The 27,267-nt window shown below is 39.0% G+C and overlaps 1 protein-coding gene across 1 annotated transcript; it reads right to left on the bottom strand.

The window, feature by feature from the left end:
* Nucleotides 1–844: 844 nt before the first annotated feature.
* On the bottom strand, nt 845–27,267 carry Epdr1 (ependymin related 1). The gene is made up of 3 exons (XM_026387611.2): nt 26,797–27,267; nt 3,521–3,729; nt 845–2,459 (listed from the first exon to the last, which is right to left on the bottom strand). Exons 1-3 carry the CDS (start codon nt 27,069–27,071, stop codon nt 2,263–2,265), a joined length of 681 nt encoding a protein of 226 aa, XP_026243396.1. The 5' UTR covers nt 27,072–27,267; the 3' UTR covers nt 845–2,262.

Below are 27,267 nucleotides of genomic sequence, written 5' to 3'. Positions count from 1 at the left end.
TCAGATCCATATTGCGCTTCTCAGCAGATCTAAAATCCTTCTGGACTTTTTATTCATTTCTGTAAAGTGGCTTAACTACTAAGATAGAACAATTGGATAAAAAGGAGTCACCCACTTCATGTGCTCCTGAATAAAATAAAAGGGGTCTTCTTCCTTTCCCTTTTGAATAGGGATGTGGCCTTGGTGGGCAAAGACAGAGGCTCGGGGATAAGTGAAAATGTGTGGTTTGGAGAGGAAAGGGCCATTCTGTGGGTGGGGAGATGGGAAGTGGGGCAAACACAAAGGCTTTATAGGCTGACCCATGGAACACAGCTGTGACATTCTTCCTGGTCTGTGCGATCTGGATAACTACCTCAACTGAGCTTTGCCATTTTTTGTGACTCCAGGAAACAACATGGGCACTGGAGAGAGCAGATGCTCAGTATTGGCTGATGTGGATGGATGAGTGAAGTGTGAATGAGCATAGGATAGTTTCTAGAAGAAAAGACCAGGATGAGGACAGAGGGTGCAAGGATCCCCCAAAGGCCAAGGATGGTGAGATCCAAGACCTGGTGGTAGCTGAAGAGATGGATAAAAACAGTCGCTTTAAAAACTGTTTTGATGGGGACTCGGGTATTGATTGGTAGTGGGAACTGAAGCAGACATGGGTCAAAATTGACCCTGAAGCTTCTGACCTAAGCCACTTCAAACTAGACTTGAGAGGACTTGCAGGCTTTTGCAAGAGGATAAGCAATTTGGTTTTGATCACATTAAACTGTTTATTAGAGAAGAGTTTTAACTTTTTTTATAATCACATTCACCCATATTTATTAGAAAAGCAAATATATCAAAGAGTGCTTTGGGATCTGCTTAAATTAGTTTATTAATATAGATAAACTGTGAGTAGTACAGATTGTTTATGAACATAACATGGGTATCACACATTTATTTTGGTAACTAAAATTGATGGCCAAATGAAATACAAGAGGAAAATTATATAGAATAATAAATTGTATTACTGAAGGTCTACCCAGTGATCAGCAAACCCAACCCCACTTAAAAGATGAGGAAACTGAGAACCAGAGGCTAGTATTCTGAACTCTACAAATGTTGAGGGCACTGATCATGTGCCAGGCACTTGCTTGGTACTGGGATTAAAAAAAGTAAACAGAACAGTAATACCCGTACTCAAGGGACTCTTAGCCAGGACAGTGGGACATAGCATCCAGGAGGCAGGAAATTGTCACACAGCATAAGTATTGTCAGAAAAGCATGCTCAACCTGCAAGATGCAACTAATCCAGGCTTGGGAGCAGCTCTCAGAGAAGGTCATGTGTGAACTGACCTGGGAAGGATGAGCAGATGTCAGATAGACAACAGAGACTGTGAAACAGTCCCAGGAAGGCCAAGGCAAGGGCAAGTCTAGTTTAGTTAATAACCAAAGGAGCTGGAGTACAAAGGAGTTCTAATTCTGCATTTGGAGGATTAGAGGTATCAGTCTCCTGATAAGGGGTGCAGCACTGCTTTAGAACACCAGCTGTCCATTGAGAAGAATGTGAACATTCCGCACATAAATCAATACTCTTGCATAAAAAACAGGAAGCATACATGGCTCGTGCTTCATTAAGTATAAACATTATGATTGTCCAAACCCTCTTGCTTCAAACTTCTTTCTGTTTCTCTTTTTCTTTTCCCTTTCAAAGAATTAATACTTCATAATAATAGCCTTTCATTTCCTTCCAAATATTTCTGTCCATGGGTCATGTCAGAGAGCTCTTATGTCTGGAAGAAATTTAGGAGGTCATTTTGTGCATTGTAGCGGCAGGGTGGGGGTGAGCATCAGTGGGAACAGATGCCTCCTGGTACAGTGATGCAGGGGGTTTCCCTTGTAGGGAACTTAACAATAAACACTGACCAAAATCACCCTGCATTTTATTATCACCATCAGTTCTTAAAATATTCATCCCTGCCAAGGCAAACTGCTCCTGCTAACCTTTCACCCCTTCATATGCCACGACACTGAATAGACACCTATGCACACAGAAAACCAAGTATGCGTTAGCAATAACTGAAGTGGCCATGCTAGTGGTCATCTCAGAAGGCCACATGTTCTCCATTCAATTTCCTTCTGTATTCATAGCTGAGCAGTCAAAGTCAGACACAGGGAAAAATTTATATCAGTGTTTAGCATCCTAAAACTATCCCCAGTGTAGATTCTCATCCCCAGCAGTCTCCAATCTGTTTCCAGCTGATGTTCGAGGCAGTCACTTCTGCATTCACAGGCTCACCAGGTGCAGTCCTCACTCATCTTCTCGGGCTGGGCCGTCTGGCACGTGCTCGGAGGGGTAAACACGGAGGGGTCTTTAATGCCTAGTTGTACATCAAAAAATCGCGTGGACAGTATTACACTATAATTTCTAATGAAGGTTTCCTGGACGGGATAACAATCCTTGGCTGTATAAATGCCGATCCAGGTTTCGTCTATAGGAAGAAGAAAGTTGACTTTTAATAGAGAAGACAAGCAAAATGCTACACTTTTTCCTTATTGTAGTAAAATGCACACAAGATAAAAGGTGTTTTTAGCCATGATGAAGCACACAGTTGCACGCCTTCAGTACATTCATATCATCAGTACAACCATCATCACCATCCATCTCCATGTTTTCATCCTCCCCAACTGAAAACTCTGACCGGTTAAACAATAACTTCCCATTTTCTTTTTCTTCATAGTCCCTGCCAACATCCAGGCTGCTGGTTGCCTGCAGGAATTTGGGTACCTAACATAAGTGAAATCATGCAATGTTTGCCCCTTTTGACTGGTTTATTTCTCTTAATATAATATTCTCAAGGATTATTCATGTGGTAGCAGATATTTTTTTCCTTTTTAGGTCTAATGTTCTGCTGTATCGAACGCCCTATTTTGTTTATCCATTTATCTGCTGATGGACATCTGGGTTAGTTCTACCTTTTGACTATTGGGAATCATGCTTCTCTAGACCTGGGCATATACAGGTATGTGTAGTTCATGCCTTTATTTCTTTTAGGAATGCATTGAGAACTGTAATAGCTGAATCACATGAGTCTGTGTTTACTTCTTTGAAGAACTACCACATTGGTCCTCATGGCATGAATGCACTCAGTGTTTAAAACAAACTTGGAATTACAGTGAATACCTTCAAATAAAAGCAGGCCACTTGACACTCAGAATACTGGAGTAGGTATGGCCAGGCAACTTTAAGAAGTGATGAGAGGAAAGGAAAAGGAGGCACATGATTCGAGTGTGTGCCTTAGAAAAGCACCTCCATGTCACATACCTCTGGGTGCTCCCAAAACATCAAAAACCAATGTAGTTCATAAGAGCCAAAGTGGAAGAAAAGTGCATGTGGCTCTAGAAGGCCAACATGTTTCAAATGACATGCTTAGAACCTAGTGTCCCATAATTTGCAAAGTACATATGGGGACTTACATAGGCTTTAAACAACATAATTTGCCATACGTTTCCCTAACAGCTACCTTTATTAAGGGACCCTTTTAATTCTTACAGGATCGAGCTGACTTTCTGTTGGACCACTCCTGGACGGTGATCTGCTCCTGAGGCCCCCCAATGGAGTACTGGTCTTCAAAGGTGGAGTTCTGAGGTATGTCAAGAGGATCCCAGGGTTCTGTCAGGGTGATTTTTGAGCACTGCTTAGTGGCTTGATCAATCTGAAACATGACTCCATCCTTATAGAGCAAAATATATTCAAATAATCTGAAATATAAATGAAAAGAAAATAGAACTTTTATGCTTTTACAATCATCATATTTTATGAGTATAAAGTCCAAAGGCTTTCTTTGATATAAAGTACTTTCAACATAGAAAAAAAAATTTTTTTGCTTGCTAAGCCATCATTTCCTTATTTATAAACACTTTACACCAATCAGCCTGAATATTAAATCACTAAAATTTCAGGTCAAAATTGAATATTCACTGAACAAATTCTTATCAATGACTTCTTATATACCTGACCCTGATCCTACAAACACAGAGAAGATATGACCCTAGCTTACAGCTAGTTTGTGATTTAGCCCCAGGAGGGTTTGACCCTTGGCTTAGCTGGATTCTTACAACACTAAGCCAAGCAATTACAGGAGTATACTGAATGTAAAACAAGAACCTGCTGAGGACCAGATGGACCAAATACCCATATCTCACTGCCTCAAAGCCTATTTGTCACAAATAAAAGATTTAATTGAACAGAGCTGCATCAAACTTCAGCACTCCCACATACACTAAGACAGCAAGGACAAAAACTGAGGGGTCCCCAGCCAGAAAGTGTTCCCTAAACTGTCTTCTACATGCTCTTGACCTTCTCTCATGACTCTTTGTGGTAAGAGAGAGGGAAGTATTCCCAAGTGGTGCCAGAAGTTACGTGCATGCTATGTTGTATCTCCCTTAAATTTAAGCAATCTTGGTGATCTGTAAAGGCCACCATGTTTCCATACATTTCAGTATCAATCCAAAACTCTGACCACTGCAGCTAGTGGGGCAGAGTGGCACTCACTGCCGCCTACATCTGAGAAACTGAAATTCACATTTGAGTGCATTTCACGAGTAAATGAAGTTGGCAGAGATGCAGCTCAGTGGTAAAGCATTTGCTTAAACATGCACAGGCCCTAGTTTTAATCCCAGCACTGCAAAAAAGTAAAAATAAAAAAATAAAGGACACAGATCCAAGAATGGATCTGTGCTTTGTGTGACTCACACTACTAGAAGAACGCTCATGGAGGATATATGTTCTCTTCCAAAGTCTGAGCTCAAAGATTACTTTCTTTATTAAAAAAAATGCAAACAATAACTGCCTATGTGGTCAAAATGATGCTTTGAGCTAGTATGGAAATATGAACATAACCTCATTCTAAACATTTAGATATAACTTGCTTATTCCAGAGAAGATATGAAATGGCTTACCCGAATAAGACAAAAAAATAAAAATAAAATAACAAATTTTTAAAATTTTTTTATTCTACTTTGTTATAAACAAGAGCAGAATGCATTATGAGTCATAGTACACATATAGAGCACAATTTTTCATATCTCTGGTTGTATACAAAGTATATTCACATATCTTTAGAAGTGGGAGTAAATATAGAAAAATGTGGATTTTTGTGAGATAATGCTCCAAAATGAAGTAATATCTTATAATATGCATTTAGTGTCCACACAAAACCATTACCTCTTTGAAGAGCTGGGGGTTAAAAAGTAACTATTGCCTCACAACCAGTTAAGCACCATAAATATTCATATAAAAATATTAATATCAACTTTCAGAGCATAATCCATTTCTAAATATGTGAACCTCTGTCCAGATACAATCCAGTACTCAAACACTTTTAATGACCAGTGCACCACCCACAAAACCCCTACAATGTGCACCTTCAGGGGCATAAAGCTGCCTTTGTTGTTTTTCTCCTCACCTTAGCATCTCTATCCTGTGTTATCCCCAGTACAGGCTGAAAGTCATTCCTAGTTTTTGCTACTAGTCTTGTGTTTCTCAAATTCTGACAATTGCCCCTAAAGGATGTGTAGTATGATGCAAGAAAGAGTGTTCTTGAAACTACTGTTCTCATGTCCTAAAGGCACAGGATGTCAGAAGTACCCGCCTGAGCAGCACATTGGTCACATATGACCTTTCCATTCTCATCACAGCTTACAGAACCTGGGGTGGACCAGTGACCCAGGGCAACACAATCAGATCCCCCCACACCTGGACATGTGGAATTGTAGCCAGAGCCTACTATTCAACCTCTTTAGGCAAATGGGCATGTCATATGTAAACTCAGGAGCTGTGTTGGTGGCTATTTTCCAACATGTGAACTAAGAGTAAAGAAGAAGAAGGCAGCAGGAAGCACTAGCAAACTGCTATTCCAACAACTATTTCTTTCTTGGATGTGTTTTATTTTCTGAGATACTCCTGCAGAGTTATAAAAACCTCCTATTGTTCTCATAAAACTTCCTTTCCAGCTTGCAACTTTGGGTCCTTCTCATAACCAGGGTTCATGTCAGAAAGAGTTGAGGACTCCAGGCCTCCAAGAAGAAGAGCCCCTAGTAAGAGCTCTATGTTAGTCAGTTTCTGCCACTTGGACAAAATACTTGAGATAAATAATTCATAAGGAGAAAGCTTTATTTTGGCTAATGGTTTCAGAGATTTCAGCCCATGGTCATTTGACCTGTTTCTCTGGGGCCTGTGTTTGTCAGAATTTCATCTCTGTGACCAAAATAACTGACAAGAACAACTTAGAAGAAGAAAAATTTATTTTGGGCTCATGGTATCAGCAATTCATGGTCATCTGCAGAGAGAGCAGAGGAGCTAAGGAGAAGATGTATAATCCCCAATGACATACCCCCAGTGATCTATTTCCTCTAGCCATGCCCAACCTGCCTCCAGTTACCACCCAGGAATCTATTCAAATCCATCAAAAGGATTAACCCATCAAATGAATTAGTCTGCTGATTAGGTTACAGCTCTCCTAATCTAATCTTTTCACCTTTGAACATTTCTGCATTATATATCACATGAGTTTACTCAGGGACATCTTACAACCAAACCATAATAGGGCCTGTGGCAAGACAGCGCATCATGGCATGAGCACAAGGTTAAGTGGACTGCTCACCTCATTGCAGACAGAAAACAAAATGAGAGAAGAAGAGGGTGAGGTTCCAATATCCCTAACTTCTACCAACTAGACCCTATGTCTTAAACGTTCCACCACCTCCCAATGGTGGTGTGGCCTGGAAACCAAGTCTTTATTACATGAGCCTTTGGGGGACATTCATGACCCAAACCATAGCAAGCTGTCAGACAGCTATTCTGTGAGAGGCATGCAAGGCCTGATGTAGAATCAAGGGCCACCGGCATGTAGTCAGTCACATGTAACAGAAAGGACAAAGACGGCAAGAAAAGTTATCTGCAAATTTCCCTTTCCCCTAGGCCAGCTCTGCCCATACACAGAAGTATAATTTAACTTTAAACTCAAAATTCTGGGCCTGAAACTATCATTACAAAATATTAATGTGTTAAATCTGGGTAATCCACACACAGGTGTTATGATGTTCCCTGTAATTTTCTGTTTTTGAAATATTTATTTTTTTTAAACTGAGGGCACCATCAAGAGTGAATGTGACTTTGTTATGATGACTGTTCTTTAAGTAAAACTGAAAATAATCACATAATGGGAAACAAAGTAGAACTGTATAATTCATTGTATTTTTCAAAATCCCATGTGACTATGAATAATAATACTGTTCCATGATAAATTTTAGGAAAGAACATTTTAACGATGCTCCCACGTCGTTTAGGTGAATGTATTAACAGGTCAGATGTAAGTTTCTCCTTCAGACACAGGGCCTGAAGTTTGATAGGAAGGGACAGAAGGTCAAACGCAGCCATCAGCTCAGGTGGAAATGAGTCATCATTGTGGGGACCGCTGTGCGGGTTGTAACCCACAGACCGGTAGGACTGTCAGACTTCAACAGAAATTGCATCCCTGGAGGCAGGATCAAAGCCTGGCTCTGACAGGGAGGCCGTTGTGAGGATGGAAGTCATCAACTGCACCTCCAGGATACAGTCCAGGAAGGTAAGGTGCATGGAGGACAGACAGGCAGACAGCCCTGGGTCAACAACAGCAGGCAGACTTCACCTCCTTGCTGGCCAGACACCAAGCAAACCATGGTTCTCTGGGAGCAACTGTGAGAGTTCCCACAGAGGCCGGCCACCCACTGCTGGGCCTTAGCTGTAAGCAAGGTCATAGCTGGTCAGGCCCGGCCAAGGAGTAAGAAGGCCGAGCTTTCCAAGGCAGCCACAATGCAGAGGAGTGGCCTGCCACCTGTTTTGCCTCTCACCATATGGAACAAAAGATTTATGTTCCTTTAACAAAACTCTCAGGCTCACTAACAGTAACTTCCATTTCCTAAAAGTTCATTTTCCTAAATATTAGACCTCTATTCTCAAACTTCCAAAATACTGATAATATTCACAAGTTTTATTTCTTCTGGAAACTGGTTGATGGTTTTTGTAAAACTGATTCATGTTCATGTATAAAAAATTTCAAACAATACATAAATAAAAAGTAAAAGTTGCCTAGAAACTTGAACTTATAGACACAGTAACTCTGTGCATGTGCCTAAATATATGTTCTTCTAGATACATTTTTATACTTATATCTATTCTTTAAATTATAAGTATTTAGTTGTTATAAAATACCTATATATGCAAGATTTATCACCTCAACTGTTTCTAAGTGAATGGTTAAATAGTGTTAAGCACATTCACATTGTTGTGTAACCAGCCTCCAAATTGCAAAGTTGACACTATATTCTCATTAAAAAATTTTTTCCAATCTCCTATTCTCCTCTGACTCTGGCAACTACTGTTCTACTTTCTGTCTCTATGAATCTGTCTGCTCTAGGTACCCTCCCATAAGTGAATTCAGGCAGTATCTATGTTTTGTTGACTAGTATAGTTCACTTGGCATATAGTCCTCTAGGTTCTTCCATGTGGTAGCATGCATCCATCAGCTTTTCATTGCTGTAACCAAAATGCTTTCTAAGAACAACTGGAAAGAGTAAAACTTTATTTTAGCTCATGGTTTCAGAGGTTCAGACAATGGTCAGGCTATTCAACTCCATTGCCCTGGCTCCAGGGATGGCCGAACATCATAGCAGAAGAGAGTGGCAGAGGAAAGCTACTCAGCTCAAGGCATCTGAGAAGCAGAGGATATGGGAGAAGCCAGGGAAAATATAAGGTATATAATCCCCAAGGGCACACCCCCTGGAAACTATTTCTTCCAGCTATGCCTCCCACCAGCTTACAGTTATTACCCAGTAAACCAGTCAATAATTAACTTATTAAGTGGACTAGTTTACTGATTAGGTTACAGCTCTCCTAATCTAATAATTTCAACTCTGAGCATGCCTGCATTATCTATCACATGAGCTTAGTGGGGGACACCTTATATCTAAACCATAACAACATATGTCAGAATCTCATTTCTCTTTATGGCTGAATAGTAGCCCTTTGCACATATATACTGCATTTTGTTTATTCATTCATATTTGATAGATACTGGGGTTGTACTCACCCTTTGGCTATTATTAATGAATGTCACTATGAACATGGTTGTACAAATATCATGCTGACTCTGTCTGTGTATGAACATATACATTGGGATACCACTGCTTTGAGGTCCACTCAGTGGTCAGCAATTACTGAATGGTTATAAAATCATGAATTCATATTGATATTTCCAACAAAATTTAACATTATAGGTTTTCCACCATTATTTTTTCATACTTAAATAACTTTTCTCTTAAAATAAAAGTGATGCTTCCAAAAACATCAATAAAATTTCCTTATTTGCTTTATATTAAGTCAAATCTACTACACAAAAGTTGAGTTGCTAAATGACTTTAAAATTTCATGGTAGCTCTTATTATCCTCAAAGTATAACTCAGATTTAGAGTCAGTACTGTGCTAAAAGTTCACTTGGAATAAGCCTATTTGGTGTGTGGTTATGCTCATAGGTAGAATGTTAGGTTCATTTGTTTCAGTTTTTTCCCTCAGTTTAGTGATTTACACCTCCCCTCTTTGACTTAATTTTATTATCTGCATATGGAACATTTTTCACATTTCAAATGCAAAATAATATCAAAAGACACATTGAGAGAAGTCTCCCTCCCATCCCAATCCTCTCCCATCCCCACATGCCCTATATATAACACTATTCATCAGTGTTAATTGAACTTCTCCTGCATGTCTTTTTACCAAAATAAAAAAAATAAACAAATGCATGCATGGATTATTGTTTATCCTCCTTTCTGGGAGGGGGCAGGGTGGTACTGGGCATTGAACCTGGGGGAGCTGAGTCATATCCCCACACCTTTATTATTTTTTATTTTGAGGTCTCACTAAATTGTTTAGGGCCTCACTAAATTGCTGAGGCTGGTGTTGAACTTGAGATCCTCCTGCCTCAGCCATCCAAGCCACTGGGATTACAGGTGTACATATCTTCCTTTTTCATGGAAAAGGTGGCATGCTGTATATTTTTCTGCCCTTGTTATGTCTACTCTCTATTATAGATTTCTTTCTTCTTTATCACTGTGGAATAGGTTATTTATGTAAATACCATTGATTATTTAGGCAGAATCCTGCTAATGAACAGTGGATTGTTTCCATACTTCTGATATTAACAAAACACCACAATGAATGCCTATATGCTGTTTTATTTTGGAAGAATGTATTTAAGGTAATCCTAAATGGAACTGCTAGGTCAAAAAGGTGAAACATTTGTGATTGTGTTGAATATTACCAAATTTCTGTCCTTAGGACAGGACTATTTGGCACTCCTATCAAAATATATGAGAGTGCCTATTTTCTTTATAATACTGCCAATAGAGCATGTAGTCAAACTTGGATTTCAGCCCATCTGATAAGGAGGACCTGGAATTTGACTATCAAGGTTTTTATGTGTTTTTTGGAACTTTAAAAAATATGTATAACATCCTATAATAGACTGCACAAATATAAAGTTCAGAGCTTGAAAATTTTTGCAAAGTGAACAACCTGTGGATCCCCTACTTAGATCAAAATAAGGCATCCCAGAGGCCTTCCTCCTGATATCTCCCAGTCACTATCCTTCCAAAGAGAAGACTAGGGGTTTTTTTTGTTGTTGTTGTTTGTTTGTTTGTTTTGTTTTTTGTTTATTTGTTTTGAAACAGGGTCTCAGTAGGTTGTTTACAGTCTCAGTAAATTGCTGTTGCTGGTTTTGAACCTGCAATTCTCCTGCCTTAGCCTCCCAAACCACTGGGATTATAGATATGCTCCACTGCACCTGGCTTGACTAGTTTTAATTCTCCTTCACTCATGATAGTTGGTTGAGCAAATTTTCATATGTTGAGGCATTGATCTGGCCTCATTTTTCTATGAACTGACTCTTTATTCTCTGTACCTTAGGGTTTTTTTTTTCTTCCCAATTTTCTATACCTTGTAAATGAGTCTTTTGTGTCTGATAAAAGTTGCAAGTTTTTTTCCTCTGTCATTTTCTGACTACTAAAAATTTTCTACAATGCAAAGAATTTTACACTCTTCTTATATTACTTCTGAATTTTGTCATACTTAGAAAAAAATTCTTACTCTTGAGTTACAAAGACATGTACCCATATTTTCTGTTATGTCTGTGTGGCTTTGTTTTGTTTATATTTTGATCTTTAACTCATTTAGAGTTTATTATTATGCATGATGTGAGATGGAGCCAATTTTATCTTTTTTCCAGTTGTTCCAACACCATTTATTAAGAATTCCATCTCTCTCCAGTGATTTGAGATTCCACCCTTATCAGATACTGAATTTCCAGATGTATGTGGATCTCTTCCAGGACTCTATTTTATTCTATTGGATTGGCACTTCATGCACTGGTATCATATTGCTTTATTTAGAGAAACTTAATAGTGTGCTTCAATATCAGGCCAAATTTACTGGGACTCTGATTGTTTTCATCTTTTGTAAGGTTGATAGAATTAATACCTGCATTATGGTGAGTGATCATCCTGCCCTTCCTCCCAAAATCTGCCCATTTTTTTTTTTTGGTGTCATTTTGTATATTTTAGGAATATTTAAAATATTTTCTGTACAGTTTTGCACAGTTCTTTAAATTTACTCTTGAGTAGTTTATGTCTTTGTTGCTATTAGTATTTTTAATGGAAGTTTCCTTTCCATTACAGTTTCTTGTTTAAATGGAAGGTTCCTTGCACCGTAATGTCTAGCAGGTCATCATTTGTATATGTGAAGACTATAGGTTTTTCATGTCAATTTTATGTTCAACTATCTTACCTAATTCTTTTGTTTTAATTTTGTTTGATTTGGGGGTGTTTTGTGTCTTCAAGGCTCACTACATCCACACCATTGAAAAAGACAGTGATTGCTAAAAATTCAATGCAATATTAAGTACAGTAGAGGTAATGGATATCCTTCTCTTTTCCTGAGATTAACAGGAAGAGGATTCTGATTTCAATATAAACCTATAAAGTTTGCATCATGTTAAGTAGCACCTATCGGTTCCTATTAAGTCCTTTGATCAGTAATGTTTGTTGAATTTTGTAAACTGCCTTTCCAGCAGACTAAGGACATAATCATGTGATTATTTCCCTAGATGTTTTGGATTTCCTAAAATCAAACTATCCTTGCATTTCTGAAATAGACTTTCCTTGATCATAATGTATTATTATTTTTATTTATTTATTTTCAGTTTGCTGGTTGGGAGTATCAAAATTCCTAAGTGAGACTGCTTTATAATAATCCTACCAAATTCCCATATTGTACCCAAATACCATGATTTGCAATTCACTCATTACTTCCCTATTCATGACTGCTTAGATTATTCCTATTTTTGTTAATGTTAATGCTGACTATAATTTGGAGATTAAACTTTTTACCTTCCTGTGTTTATTATCCTATGAAATATTTATAGACTGGATTTTTGGATTAAAGAAATTCTCATTTAATATAAAATATTACTGTTTCCCATAAAGGGACACTAGAATTTTAAACTGGACTTGGAGCTTCATTAATATCTTTGCCTTAGAAAAAGTACTGAAAGATTGCTCTCTTAGGAGACAGGGATACGACATTTCTGTCTTGTTTTCAAACTTCAGCATAAGGTTTACAAACAATGTGAAAAGCATCATAAGGAAGTCTTAGGTCAAAGGACATGGTTTATTGCTTGTAGTCTGTATGCTTATAATTTTGATGTTCCAATTTCTCCAAATAAAGAGGGACCAAAATTCTGAAGCTCAGAGAATTTTTTGAAGAAAATAGAAATAAAATTTTTATAAAAATGCAATGCATCCTTTAGTATGATAGAAAAAATTTGACCCTTTTCATTTACCAAGGAAACTAATCATTTAACTTGTACACAAAAGACTTAATCTGATATATAACTAAGAAGCATTACTTCCTGCAAGTGGGATGGAGAGAGGAAAAAGAGCCTATTACTGATTACTGTGGTGGATACTTTCATACAAGACCCAAAGGCATTTTTGCCCCTTCCTCCTTGAATGCCTCTCAATATGTAGCTGAAAAAAAAAAAAGTCATATAACTCATTTTATTCATCTCCCTTAGAAGCAGGATTATAATTGGTTCTCTCCTTGGAAATCTAAAGGGTGGTCTGCAGGGAGAAGGAATCCTCTGGAGATTTCTCCTTTATCAAAAAGAAGAGCTTGTCTTTTGTCCCATTCTGCTTCCTTCAGTTGCTGCCTTTGAACGTTGTTGGGTAAGGGTAGAATGCCTGGAGCAGAGACAGCCATCTTGAAGCCATGAGGCAACAAGTCAACACACCATCTGCAACCCTGAGACAGCATCCTAAGAATGGCAGAACAAAGGGTAGAGAAAAGCCTGGAGCCTTGATGAAACTGTTGGGTGAAACCTGGAAATACGTATCATGGCAGTTCTGTAATAAACAACACAAATCCTAAACAACTGTTAGTGAGGTATTTTTGCATCTGTACATATAAGTATCCTTAATGAAATAAGTAAATACTACTTCTTTACAGGTATTATCTACCTGATTCCTTACAACCACACAATGAGGACCTTCTCTTCCAGAATGGGCAGGACCCAAGAACTTGGCTAATCTTGGAATTCCAAATATTGGTGCTTTGGCAGGGGTGTAGATGACCCCAATAGTCAACAAGCACTTGTTTTACTCTCCTAAATTGGGATAGTCAGGGAAAAAAAAAAGAAATAAAAAAAATCTAAGAGTTTGCTGCAGGCAAATTCAGCTGGATGACATGTTACCAGCAATTTTTTTTTTAACAGATGACTGTAAGGCTCCGAGCATAACTCAGTTGTAAATGATGAGGTTGGGATTGGACCCAAGATCTGATCTCTTACCAGAATCACTCTAATTCTCTAATACCATCCTATTCGCTGCCTCCACATAGGGAAGGAATGATTCTTCCCATCTATGTAGAACATTTGGCTCTCCAATATACACTAAATTACAGAAAAGGGAGTGGACAAATATTATATTGTGATTACAAAAGGACTTTAGCTTTAATGGAAGATACTGGTCAAATTTTGGATTTGTTTAATATGCAATATAATAGATTAGTAATGCATGCTGGTCCTCTGACTCTCAGGAGGAAAAATTGAGCTGCAGCTACTTGCCATTTCTGGCAACTGCTAAGTTTGAGTTACACCCTACAGTAATTATGAGACATAAAAAAGAAAAACACTTTCAGAATTGTGATGCTAGACACAAACTCATTGTGCATTTTCATGCCAATCATACATAACTAAAGGAAAATTAAATTACCTAAGAATGTAGCCTAAGGAAAAGGAAAAATTACGTGTGCAATTTAAGAAGCTGTAAGGTGATGGACCTCCAATACTTGGATTCTACTTCAAAACTTGAAAAGAGTGCTCAAGAAATTAAAGAAGTCCCCCCCCCCGCCTAAAAAAATATCTGGATGAATATTGGCAATGTGTAGGTATATCTTCTTTCTACTGATGAAAGATAATAATAAAAAACATATTTCATGAGACAGTAACTCAAACTGTCTTAATTTTCTGACTTAATTTTCCCCATTACTAAAAGGAACAGCCTCATCAGTACTGAGATACCCAGGAGGTTGCCATGGTGCACAATGGTTTCTAGACTACACATCAAGGGGCATTAAGGAGAATGAGTCAAGGAGTACATAGTCAGCACTACGCTTTTCAGTAGAAATGCTTCAATTCCCACCATACTGAAATATAAACTGTCACACCCTTCCAGCTAATGAAACTCTAACAAAGAAATCTGATCTTTCTACTTTCCCTGGGATTTAGGATAGACATTGTTCATGATAGAAGGAATAATGGTGAACACAAGAGTAGTTTTCTGATGAAAAAAAAACATGAGAATCAAAATAAGAAATGCAGTAGAGGCAGAATAAAATAAACCAAAAGTAAATAAATAAATTAATTAATGAAACCCAGAAGCTGGTGACTTGAGAGGTATTATTCTAGAACTCAATATTGGTGCTTTGGCAGGGTGTAGGTGAACCTGACCAGCCCCTGCCCCAATATGATTATTTTACTGAAATTGGATAGAAGATTTACTTTCCTGTCTATAATGGGTTAACCTAACATTAAAGAATTTTTCAACATGAAAAAAAAAAGAGAGAGACAAAAAAACCTTGAAGGACAGATGTAAGAGAACCAAATGTGTAAGTAGAAAGAGATCCACAAAGAAAGAAAGCAAAAAAAGAAAGTAAAAAAATTCCAGAAACAGTAGATGAAGAGTTGGGGATGTCACTCAGTGGTAAAGTGATTGCCTAGCTTATTCAAGGCTCTGGGTTTGATCCTGACACCAACAGAAAAACAAACAGTAGATGAAATTTCTTTAGAGGTAGACATACCCTAATAAAGTTCAAGGACAATAGAAATGACCTACAAAAACTTGCATTTACACACACACACACACACACACACACACACAAAGTAAACCAAACTTAGCTGAGTATCAGACCTCTGCTCTAGAGGTCTGAAAGATATAAAAATGTTTAAGCAAAAGGACTTTTTATACCCACTGAATTGTACATATCCCCCCCGCAAATAAACTATTATTAGGTAAAACAATAATAAGTAGATATCCACAGACATTAAAAATCTTTGAAAGTATACAACTCAGGTATCTTTTCTGATGAAGAGTGATTGCATAAGTTCTTTAGCTGACTAGAACATGAATCAAAAGAAAGAATTTAGGCAAGTGAGGAAAATTGTTCTAAAAAAGAAATTTCAGTGAAAGGAGGAAAATGGCTTATGTTTTGAATTTTTTTTAAATAGCAGACTGTGTGGCAAAGTTCCTCAGAAGTTTGTGCAAACACACACATTATAAAAATTCCTGTGTTATACCAAGAGAAGGAGCTGACCTTTCAAGGGTTTGAGTCAGGATAATAGAAAGAGGAAAGACTATAAACCACCAAAACACTTGAAATTCTTTTCAACATGCTATGTAGGACCTAAATAAACACTTGTGTGCAAAAGGTTTTGAGGTCAGGAATGTAGATTACTGGGCTTTATTTTTGAACACCTTAAGGAGAGTTGAGATTTCTCTCATCAGGGTGCCTTTTCTGGGGTCTCAAGCTTCAACCAAAACATACTTGGAGTTGGGCTGGGAGAATCATCAGTGTCCATAAGTACTGAGTGTGTGACAAAGGGGACAGGTAAAAGGCTTGATACTGAGATGGAGGAACTCCCTGGTCCTGCTGTGGCACTCTAGTGGATAATAAGTCTTTTCCCAGAATCCTTTGCTACCAAGGGTGCGGACTGGTGCAATGTCCACTGGTCCATTGCTCTCTTTCTCCTGTAGTGGGAGATTCCATCTTCTCATGTTTTCTCTACTTTCGCTGCCTCTGCCTCAACACTTCAAGTAGGAACCCTGTGCAAAAAGTTGTCCTAGGGACTCTGATAGCTTCAGTGTGACCTGGACAACTTCTTCAGAGGCACATATCTGCCTTTCTCAGTCTGAACATCCTGATTCATCAGCATCTTGGTGACGCACTCTCCCTAATGGGCCTTGAGACTCCAGAGGATCTGGAGGGGTTTCAGTAAGGGGCTTAAAGGGAATGTTTTGGAAGCTGTGGAGTCAATGAAGATAACTTGCCTCATTGCAGTCTTGCCTGCAAATGTTTTTGTTTTGGTTTGGTTTGGGTGCTAGGACTTAAACCCAGGGCCTCCAGCATGCTGGGTAAAAATTTTCCTACTCATCCAAACTCCTACTCCAAATATTTTAAAACAACTATGGAGGACCTTGCATTCACTATGCCACTTAGTTTGGGGTCCATGATGCTACATGTATATTCTTCATAAGTTATAGTATACCTATAACTTGCAATACTACATCCAGAACAAGAAGCTGGCATGTGCCTTGGCCCTGAGCCGCCTCCTCCTTCCCATCTGTCATCATTTTCCCTGGCAACTTCTGATATTCTCCAAAGCAGAGTGTTCTCTGGGAGAGTTTAGAAGGTTAATTTTTTTTGTCTTTTATGATGCAAAGTTTTAGGCTCTTACTCATCAGCAAAGCCCACATTCTGGAATGCTCACAGTAGACCTCACTTTAGCCACAACAAAAGCAGCCTTCTGTGAAGGGGCAGGGCTCATCCAACTTTTTTTTTTTCTTTTTCTTTTCTCCAGGGCAGCTGCCTTCTTCTTTTGGGGGCCATCTGTCACAAGATTTTCTCTTTCTTTGGTGGTATGAGGGTGACATAAGTACCCTGGTAGGGGACTAGTGCTTCTTTAGAAAGCTTCTCAGTTCAAAGATGCATTGCCTTTGAAGAAAACCAATGGTGCCTGGGAAACCTCCACATCCATATGGATGGAAAGTCTCCAAAAATTGAGGTGAAGGAAGAAAAGAGACATTGAGAACAGTGTTTGATGAGAGATGAGCTTGGGAGTGGCTCATGGATGAAATGAAAATGAGGAAATCCATTCCCCAAAGATTGGGATATGCCCTTCTGCTCGGGTTCCACTATAGACCTATGTAAAAACTTTTAAAAACATAGGTAAGGTAGACAATGCAATTTGATATAAAAGTTATCTTTCTTTAATCAAGCAGATATATGGTATAAAATACAATGAATAATAAGCTATAAAAACCTTTGCATAAATCTGTGAGTTTGTTGTTTTAGAAAACATAATCGTGAGAAAAAAAAGGATAGAAAAAGAAGCAAAGATGACTTAACACTTGGCAGTCTATTAGTACAATTTGCTAGGCTGATGAAGTTTCATCCATCTTAATTAAAATACATTCTTTATAAAATGAGATCAGAGATATATTTATTAGACCTGAAAGAGTATTGTGTTAAGCCAGCAACCTGTGAAAGGTAACTGGGAAACATTAGAGGTACTCACACTAGAAGAGGACTCTGATTGCCTTAATTTGGGTTAAGGAAGACAGGACAGATGAGGAAACAAATTTAGGATTATTAAATCATATGTTAGATAGTAGTGGGAGCCTGGAACATACAAAGCATTTGAGTTGGGCATGTGAGAGTGTTGAGAGGAGATCTAGCACAATTTGACAGTGGCCATACAGTTTCTCAGGGGAAAGGCTTTGTAGATAAAGAGAACCACAGCTAAGGCTGTGGGTTGGTGATGAGGTTGTGAAAATAAGATATGAAGAGGGGAGGGAGCAGATCCCATAAGTTCAGTAGGCTCTTGTAAGGACATTTTACAAGAAAGGACATTTACTCCAAGATAGATAGAAAGCACTGGACTATTTTGAGCCAAGGAATAACATGATACAATGTTTTTTGACAGAATTACCTGGTCTACTCTGTTGAGAATAGACTAAAGGAGGCCAGGGCAGAAGTAGAGGGCAGGGGGGCAAAGAAATAGATGATAGCAGACTGTTACAAAACTCCAGGCCAAGAGATAGTGAAGGTGGGACCAGAATAATATTGGAAGCATGATCAGATTCTGGGTATCTATTCAAAATTAGAATCAACTGGATTGGTTTATAGAATATTTTTTGGCAAATGGGAGAAAAAGAAATCAAGGATGAGTCCAAGAGTTTCACGCTGAGCAAGTGGATTTGCTAGTGCCAAAGAAAAAGAAAACTGCACGAGGAGTAAGTTTGGTTAGTTTGGTTAGATTCTGGCTTTTATTTGTTGTTTGTTTGTTTATATGCAGGGGAAACATTTTGGTCATGCTGAGTTCCACGTGACTATTGGATTCCAAAATGAAGATATCAACTAAGCAGCTGGATCCATGAGTGCAAAGGTCAGGGGAGATCTACGGCTTGGAGAGGGACAGGCGAGAGTCTTCCACTGGGGAGAGGGCACTCCGAGCCATGACCTAGATGAGATCATCAAGACAGCAGGTTTAGACAAAAAGTAAAGAAATGGAAAGTCTGAGCCCTTGGACGGTCCATCACCAACAGCCCTGAGAAGAGGAGGAAGGGCAAAGGAGACTAAGAAGAAAAGGAAAAGAGGCAGAAGGAAGGAAAGGAGAGAGTGGCATGTGGAAAATCAAAGGAGAAAATGTGTCAAGATGGAGAAGAGCAAAGTAAAACCAGGATTGATAAAAGATCAGCTGATTAGTAATGTGCTGCTTAGTGCCCTTGCCCAGAGCATTCTCAACAGAGTTGTGGTGATGAAAGTTTTATTGGAGGGGGTTCAAGAGAGCCTGGGAGTACAGAAATTGGAGTTAGCCTGAGATTTGCTTTAAACAGAAGGGAAAAATGAGGTTTCAGCTAGTAGCCTTCAAGAAAAGTTTTTTTTTTTTTTTAACTGTAAAAGACGGGTAAAATAAAAGAAATTTTAAAGGGGAAAATAGAAGATTTTTACTGGAATAGGGAATATAAGACTATCACATTTTTTCCAGGAAAAATAAACCACTAATTGGTGGAATATTTTCAGATCTTTGGGCACTCTGCCTCTGACCACCTTCTTTAAGGTCAGAATCAGGAAGAAATAGCTCAAAGTTATGGGAGAGAAAAAAAAAAAAAGATCTTTCCAGAACAGTATGGTGACCACCTCTGGCTTCCATTTATAAGACAGTCTTATCTTCTACCAGCTTTCTTATCTTTTTTGGCTGTAGTTTCTCCTCCCTCCCTCCCTCACTGCCCAGTCCTCCCTCCTTATCCTGAAAGCCAATGGGAAACAGTCCTGCTGAATTAAGCCCCTTAAAGCATGTTCTTCCATGAAAATCTCTTTGGAGAAAGAAATCTCTTCTGAAGAAAAAACTGTGCAAATAGCACAGTTTATTCTTTGAGGAGCAAGAGGCCATGAACAGTCAGACTCCCTGAGCTAATAAAAGAAAATATTGTCTCCTGCCATCAGAGATCAAGAGGAGTGAGTAACAGCCAAAAGAGAAGTCATTATTCTGAAATTCTCAAAGTCATAACTTCTTAAAACTCAAAAGTCCAGTCCATGCAAAACAGAGTTCATGATCAAATAAATTTGTTGAACACTTTATACTAATCTACCTCTTCCAGACACAGACACCCTCTGAGGATTTGCAATGGTGATATGATATGCTGAGAAACACAAAAGAAAACAAACATACGTTTAAAAAAAGTAACCTAACCTTCCCCTTCTTGTTGTTGAACAGTTTAGACTAAATAAAACCATTAGGTAAGACCAAGCAAAGTAGGTTTCTACAGGGACTTGGCTGGGGGTGCAGAGTCCATTGTGGGGTGAGGTGGGTGTTCATGTGCAGAGGACCTATCCTAAGAATGCATGATTGGTTATACTTCAACTAAATATAGGGTACAGTTTTCTCACTGAGAAGGTAACCTCAAAAGTGATATTGAGAAGCTGGGTTCAGTGCTGCATGCCTGTAATCCCAGTGGTCAGGAGACGGAGGCAGGAAAATCGTGAGTTCAAAGCCAGCCTCAGCAAAAGTGAGGTGCTAAGCAACTTAGTGGGACCCTGTCTCTAAATAAAATAAAAAACTAGGCCGGGGATGTGGCTCAGTGGTCGAGTGTCCCTGAGTTCAATTCCCATTACCAAAAAAAAAAAAAAAAAAAAGTGATACACAGAAAACTAGAAAGAACCATGAAGTATTAGAATAGGAGGTATTGGTGTAAATAGCCCTATGCATTAGAATTGGAGGCCTACAGATAAATACAGGCTTACCTGTGTGTAATCTACATATGAGTATATGTAAGTGTGTGTGTGAATTTAAACCTACACACCCTTGTTTAATCCACCATGAAGGACTGGGAACAGGGCCACACAGTAGCAATGACCACAAACAGAGTTTGACTTCCAAGTATTCTTCTCTAGCAGGCTTCTTGAGAAATGGCTTCTCAAGGTGGAAACAAGGGAAATACAGATGATCTTGAAATATCTTGTTTTGCCAAAAAGAAAGGGAATGCTCAAAGAATAAGAAGATATGTCTAAAGGACATTGAAGCCAATGAGAGCTAATAAAAGAAAATATTATTTTCTGCCATCAGAGATCAAGAGGAGTGAGTGATCTCTGGGCAACCTAGTGAGAAACTCTCTCTCAAAAAAAAAAAAAAAAAAAAAAAGAGCTGGTTGGTGATATAATTCAGTGTGGTAGAGCAACCCTGGGTTCAATCTCTAGTGCCATTTCGGGGGGAAGGGGGGGGAGAAAAAAAAAAGAGGCTCCCACAGGCCAAATCCAGGAAAGCCAAATAAACAATGAGAGCAGTGGAATAAAAGGAGATCCTTGAGTCCATATTGAGACAAATACATGAACGGGTTGAAAGTTTAATGAAGAAGGAGATATGTACACGGTTTAAAAATACCTCCCTACAAAATAGGTATTAATGCAAAGGAAAGAATTATCACTTTGCAGTGAAGAAGAAACCTGGAAGAGAACAGTCAACCAAATGATCCGAGTGAACATCAGGATGCCAAAAATACGGAGTATTACCTCTGAGCTATTCCTGCCAAAGGTAAGCAACTTGAATCTAATATGAGGAAACACAAGACAAACCCAGGTGGAGGGACAATCTACAAAACAACTGGTTTGCAATCTTTAAAAGTACTAAAGTGCAAAAAAGATCTTAGGAACTGTTTGAGATCATGAGAGACTACAGAGACACAACCCCTAAATATTATGCTGGAATTTAAACTGTGTCCCTTTCCTACGAAGAACACATAAGGAAAACTAGTAAAACCTGAATGACAACTGAATTTCAGATGAGAGAAATAAAACATTGTTAACTTCCTGATTTTTAAGTTTGAAGTTATACAGGAGAATGCCCTTTCTTGTTGGAAATACACCCTAGGTATTGGGGGATCATCGGTATATGAGGTTGGAAACTCCCTCTCAAATGGTTCAAAGATTTAAGGGAGAAAGAAGCCCTTTGCATTATATTTGCAACTTTTCTATAAGTGTGAGATAGTTTTTCAAAACAAAATAAAATCACGCATTTGAAAAGAATCTTAGCCAGGTATGGTGGTGCATTCCTGTAATCCCAGCTACTCAGGAGGTTGAGGCAGAAAGGATCACAAGTATGAGGCCAGCCTGGGCAACCTAGTGAGAAACTCTCTCAAAAAAAAAAAAAATTAAAAAGGGCTGGTGATATAATTCAGTGGTAAAGCAACCCTGGGTTCAATTTCTAGTGCCATAGAGAGGAAAAGAAAAAAAAAAAAAAAACACAGGAAAAGGATCCTTATCTTCATTCACAAACACATTAGATCATTGAAGTTACTTAACATAATTGCATATGCTGGAACTAATCTTCTATAGCAGACACTTGGATGAAACTTCCTGTAGGATCCTTTTTGATTCTTAGTATAAAGGGATGCTCAGGAGAGATAACAGCTCTGTGAGTTTAAGACCAAAGCATTGAAAGACAACATCTTATTCTTTGGCCACAAGCACAAGTGTAAGTGAAAAGAAGAAGAAAGAGAAAGCACAGGGAAACTGGAGATGTGGCTCAGGGGCACAGAGCTTGACCTGCATGCATTTGAGGCCCTGGGTTCAATCCCTAGAACTGCAAAATAAATAAATACATAAATGAACACATGAATAAAAGGAAACTTGACTTTATTGACACAAAGAGACAAGTTGAGAAAAACTGAAAATCCGTGCCAAGTTCATTGCATCCTGGTAGCAACAACCAATCAGCTTGATAAGATAAAGCACAATTTGGTGCTTTCATGATATCCATTAATCCTATCTCTTCCTAGCTTTTAAGAATAAGGGCCTGGTATTTAGTATCAACACTGTAGGCATCATTGAAATTAAAAGATAAAAGATACCAAGGTCCTGAGAAGTTAAGGACCTTATTGTGGAAAAGTCAGGATTAGAAGCCATGATTGATATTTCATGGGTCTAAAATGGATGCTTATGCTCTCTGCAGTACAGATGACTTGTTTACTTTAAAAATAGAAAAAAAATTCTATTTTGTTCTTCAGGAAATAAAGTTCCCTGGGAAAATTGGAACAGAATTAGTCAGAACTTGAATGAGAATGACTAGCCCCTCCATTTTTGACATGTTTTTCATCATTTACAAATAAAAATCACCACCAATGGAACATATTAGATTGGTAACTGAATAGTCTAAGATTTTGCCTCTATGCATATTCATCCAATGCCTCTGCAACCCACTAACATTCATAGCTTTATTAAACCCAACACCCAAGCCACCATTTAGTAAGTAGCAGTAAATCACTCCAGGTCCCTCAGCATTCATTCAATATCAACACTGTTTTTCTCATAAAGTTCAACATATTGACTGAAATACAAAAATGAATGTTTTGCTTTTCTATCAGTCTTCCAAACATAATTCTTGTGAGTTTAATCAAGGAGTGAAGACAGACCATTGGAACCAGAAAACCAAATAGTATCAATTACTAATATTTCCCATTCTCTATTCAGACTTGTCTTATCTAAAGCTTGTAAAGTTGTTTAATCTCTTCCCTCATCTCAGGGAATAGAGAGTCTGGAAAATCCTGATCATTCCACATTAACTATCAGTGGGATTTTCCATAACTATCTGGATGAAAAATGAAAATCTTAAAAAGTTGATCCAATTCTAAAACTTACTTCTCAACTTACTAATAAATACAAAGAGACAACCTATCCACTTTTCTTCAAATAACATCTGCTCTCTTGGCCAGACTGCTGATACCTGGAAAAAAATTTTTTTGAGTTCATTTCAACAAATCTACATTTAAATAGTTCAAAATGTATTTATGCACCAAATCTTCTCCTCTACATCTGACTTACAGCCAGCAATGGGACTATAAGACAGAACCTTGCCAAGAACTCTGGAAAGAAAAGGAATACAGTTGTCCTTTAAAAGTTAAACTATAAAACCAACACTTAACTAATAAGGGCAAAGAAATTGGGAATTACCATGAGGGAACACACACACACACACAAAAGAAGAGTGAGATTTGGCCATGATTGCACTAAAGGTAAAACACAAAAATCTGAAGACTATACTAATTAATCATGAAATCACAAAAGGAGAGCTACTAATACAGATTTCAGCATTATCCACTTACACCCTATTCAGACTAGGTAGAGTCTAGCCCAGCAGAGTAGAGACAAGGCATCTCAACTGTGAAAATGAATGTATCGCTTCATCTTCACCTGATTACCATGAAAACCTACTCTGGGCTGGCCTCTTTTATTCATGATGGAAAACCAAATGTTGAGTATTAGGCCTAGGCTAGCACAGGCAATCAATCATGTTTGTTCAATGTATTTGTTCCAATTCTGTGCTCACAACATCTTGATTATAATTGGCAACACACATACATACATACACACACGCACACACACACACACACACACACACACACACACACACACCTAGTTTTGAGTACAGGAAGATAATGACCTAGTCTTAGAATTTGAGAATTCCAGCCTCCAGGCCAACAATAAAACTCATTGAAACATACGGTTTAACATTTGACTTTGCATACTCTGAGTCTGATCCCTAAAGGAAGGAAACGTAGGTGTGCTGCTGAGTCAAATATCTGAGTCCACAGCTGGAAGCATGTTTCTGGCAGATGGGAAATTCACAAGGATGATGATGGTAGTGGTGATGGGATCATCCACAGCTTTGCGTTGATCTTTAGAGTGCTATCAGATGCTGTACTATGCTCTACATACCTAAACTCAATCCCCACAATGTTCTAACAAATTTGTCATAAATATTCTTATGTTTTAAATGAAGAATCTGAGGCTCAGCAAATGACAGTAATTTATCCAAAGACCCACCTTCAGAAAGTGGATTCAAAACTAGGTTTGTCTGACTTTATACCTGAATTTCTTAAATTGCAAAAATTGCTATCTTGCAGGATGGGGGGGCATAAAGCTTTATCCTTCTGATGGCCACACTCCTCTGCATCAGCAGGGAGTTTCAAGTCACTCTAATCCATCTTCAAGAAGACCACTCATCAATACACTTCTATTATACCAGACTTCACATAAATGTGCACAATGAGTAATGGTTCACCATTACCTGGCTTTCTTGAGTCTTGGTTCTGTGGTAGTGAGAAAGTTCTTTTAATCTTCCTAGACCTCAGAGTCTTTCTATAAAATGGAGGTCATAAAACCTGCACTGTGAATTGTTGTGAGATTTAAACTAAATCATATAATATGTGCAAAGTTGGCAGCATCATGGCTGGCATATAATAAGCGCTCAAATATTGGTGATTGTTATTACCACTTCTTTCAAGACCCAACCCAAAACATCCATGTTTTGAAAGGTTTTGCACATATATACCATAAAGATTCTTCTGTTCCATGCTTCCACAGAATTCATATACAGTGGTTCCTAGGTCTCCAAGGAGGATTGGTTCCAGGGCCCCTGTGGATATCAAACTTTGTGGATGCCAGAGACCCTAGTACAAAATGTTGTAGTACTCGCAAATAACCTATGGATATCTTCCCATACACATTAAGTCATCTGTGGATAACTTATAAAACCTAATGCAGTTTAAATGCTATGTAAATAGGTATCACACCTCATCATTTAGGGAATAAGGACAAGACAAAATCTGCATGGTCCAATTCAGATGCAATTTGTTTCAAACAATTTTGATGTGTGGTTGTTTGAATCCTCAAATGCAGAACCAAAAAATACAGAAGGCCTACTATGTTTTCTAATGTATTATCTTCCTCTGAATAGATCACTTGAAATGGTCAGTCCTTCCCCTAGTTTCCTCAAAAAGCCCAACACTTCAACAAATGTTTTAAGGGAAAATGATATTATTATCAAGATTTGTTTTGTCCCAGAAACAAATAAGGGAACAAAAAGTACCCCTTGGTCACTGTTCTTACTGCTCACTGAAGCCTTAAATGATGGACATTTATATCACACCTCCTAATGATGCAAGAGAGGCCAAAGTGACCCTTGGAAGAACAGGAAGGTTGTGGTAAGAAGACAGGTGGTAATCCCAAATTAGAAATCAGGTCTTAAAGGAGCCAGAGGCAAGGTGACCACTCAGGAGAGCACCTTCTGTCATAACTGTGGAAAGGTGAATTATTAGGCCAGTTATATTTTTTATATTGAATCCTTCCTTTATGGAGTATTGTGTACCCATGAAAACTAGATAAAGGCCAAGCAATAAAATGGCAAATAACATGTAAGAGACAATGTTAAGAAAAAAGGATACAGATAATAGTATACAATTTCTGATGGTAGTACAGAAAACTAGCTTTAAAAAGCAAGCAACAAAACACCTTATGGGAGTGAACTAAAGTTTTGACAGTTGTAACAAGGTGATGATTTATCAGAATCCTGCACATTTTAGTGTTATTATATTCCTTTAAGATGAAAAAAAAAAAGAAGAGAAAAATAGAAAAAAAGAATGAAAAGAAGAAAACAAAGAAAGAAAGAAAAATCTTGAAGGTATTATATATGTATGTGTGTACGTATGTGAATGTGTCCCTAGCAGCTGGCTTCTGAAAGAAATGAGCTAGTGCAGAAGCCACGCCCTAGGTTACAGGGGGCTGTGGTCGCCTGGGGTCTGACTCAGCAACTTGGAGACTGGAGGGAACTTGAGTCTGGGGCCCCTGGCGGTTCGATCTTGCTAGGGCTTTTATTTTCCTAACATCCTAGGAATGTTAGGATGCGAAGCAATATTGAGAGCCTGCGGGCAGGCCGCACTTGGTGAGCCCAGCCCCAGACTATGCTGTCCCTATGCGACCCTCCTTGCGAAAGTTTTTTTTTTTTTTTTTTTTTTTTTTTTTAGGGAAGGGAGGAGCCACAAGGGGCTGGAAACCGGGCAGGCTTGAGCGCTGGGCCCCGCGACCTCGCCCTCCCCAGCCCTTCCGACTGCCGACCCCACGTCCCGTACCTCTTGCAAGGGATCAGCGCCTTCCTCTCGTCCAGCACCCTGACGCGCTGGTTGAGCCCATCGTAGGACAGCAGGGCACGACTGTTGCGCCCACTGCTCTGTTGATAAAGAACCTGGCGTCCCTCCCACTGCTGCGGCGCCTGGCACGGGTGCGGCGACCCCGGGGAGCCCGCTGTCCCCAGGCCGCACAGGCCGCCCAGCGCCCAAACCCAGAGGCCACCCAGCAGCCAGGCGCCCAGGGGGCTGGCCGCGCGGAGAGGAACGCGTCCTGACATCGCTGTCTGCCGCCCCCCGGGAGTAAGCCCGAACCCAGGGGCCGCTGAGGGCTCCAGGCGCAGAGTGGTTTCCAAGGGTTCTCTGGGCACTGGGCCCGCCGAGGTGCTTCCTGCCCTAGCTGTGGCCTTTATCAGCTGTTGAGATCAGGAGCTAGACTTTGGGCCTGGGAAGGCTTGGGTGAATCGCGCGGGAGCT

Source organism: Urocitellus parryii, chromosome 3 (assembly GCF_045843805.1).
Source record: "Urocitellus parryii isolate mUroPar1 chromosome 3, mUroPar1.hap1, whole genome shotgun sequence".
In the NCBI taxonomy this organism is placed as follows: Eukaryota; Metazoa; Chordata; class Mammalia; order Rodentia; family Sciuridae; genus Urocitellus; species Urocitellus parryii.
This window is presented reverse-complemented; position numbering and strand designations above follow the sequence as displayed.

Excerpts from the sequence above, each read along its gene's own strand:
- Epdr1 (XM_026387611.2), bottom strand. The coding sequence starts at position 27,071 with ATGTCAGGACGCGTTCCTCTCCGCGCGGCCAGCCCCCTGGGCGCCTGG. Across the intron at positions 3,730-26,796 it reads GCGCTGATCCCTTGCAAGAG|ATTATTTGAATATATTTTGC; the intron begins GTACGGGACGTG and ends TTTATATTTCAG. Across the intron at positions 2,460-3,520 it reads CAGAAAGTCAGCTCGATCCT|ACGAAACCTGGATCGGCATT; the intron begins GTAAGAATTAAA and ends TTCTTCCTATAG.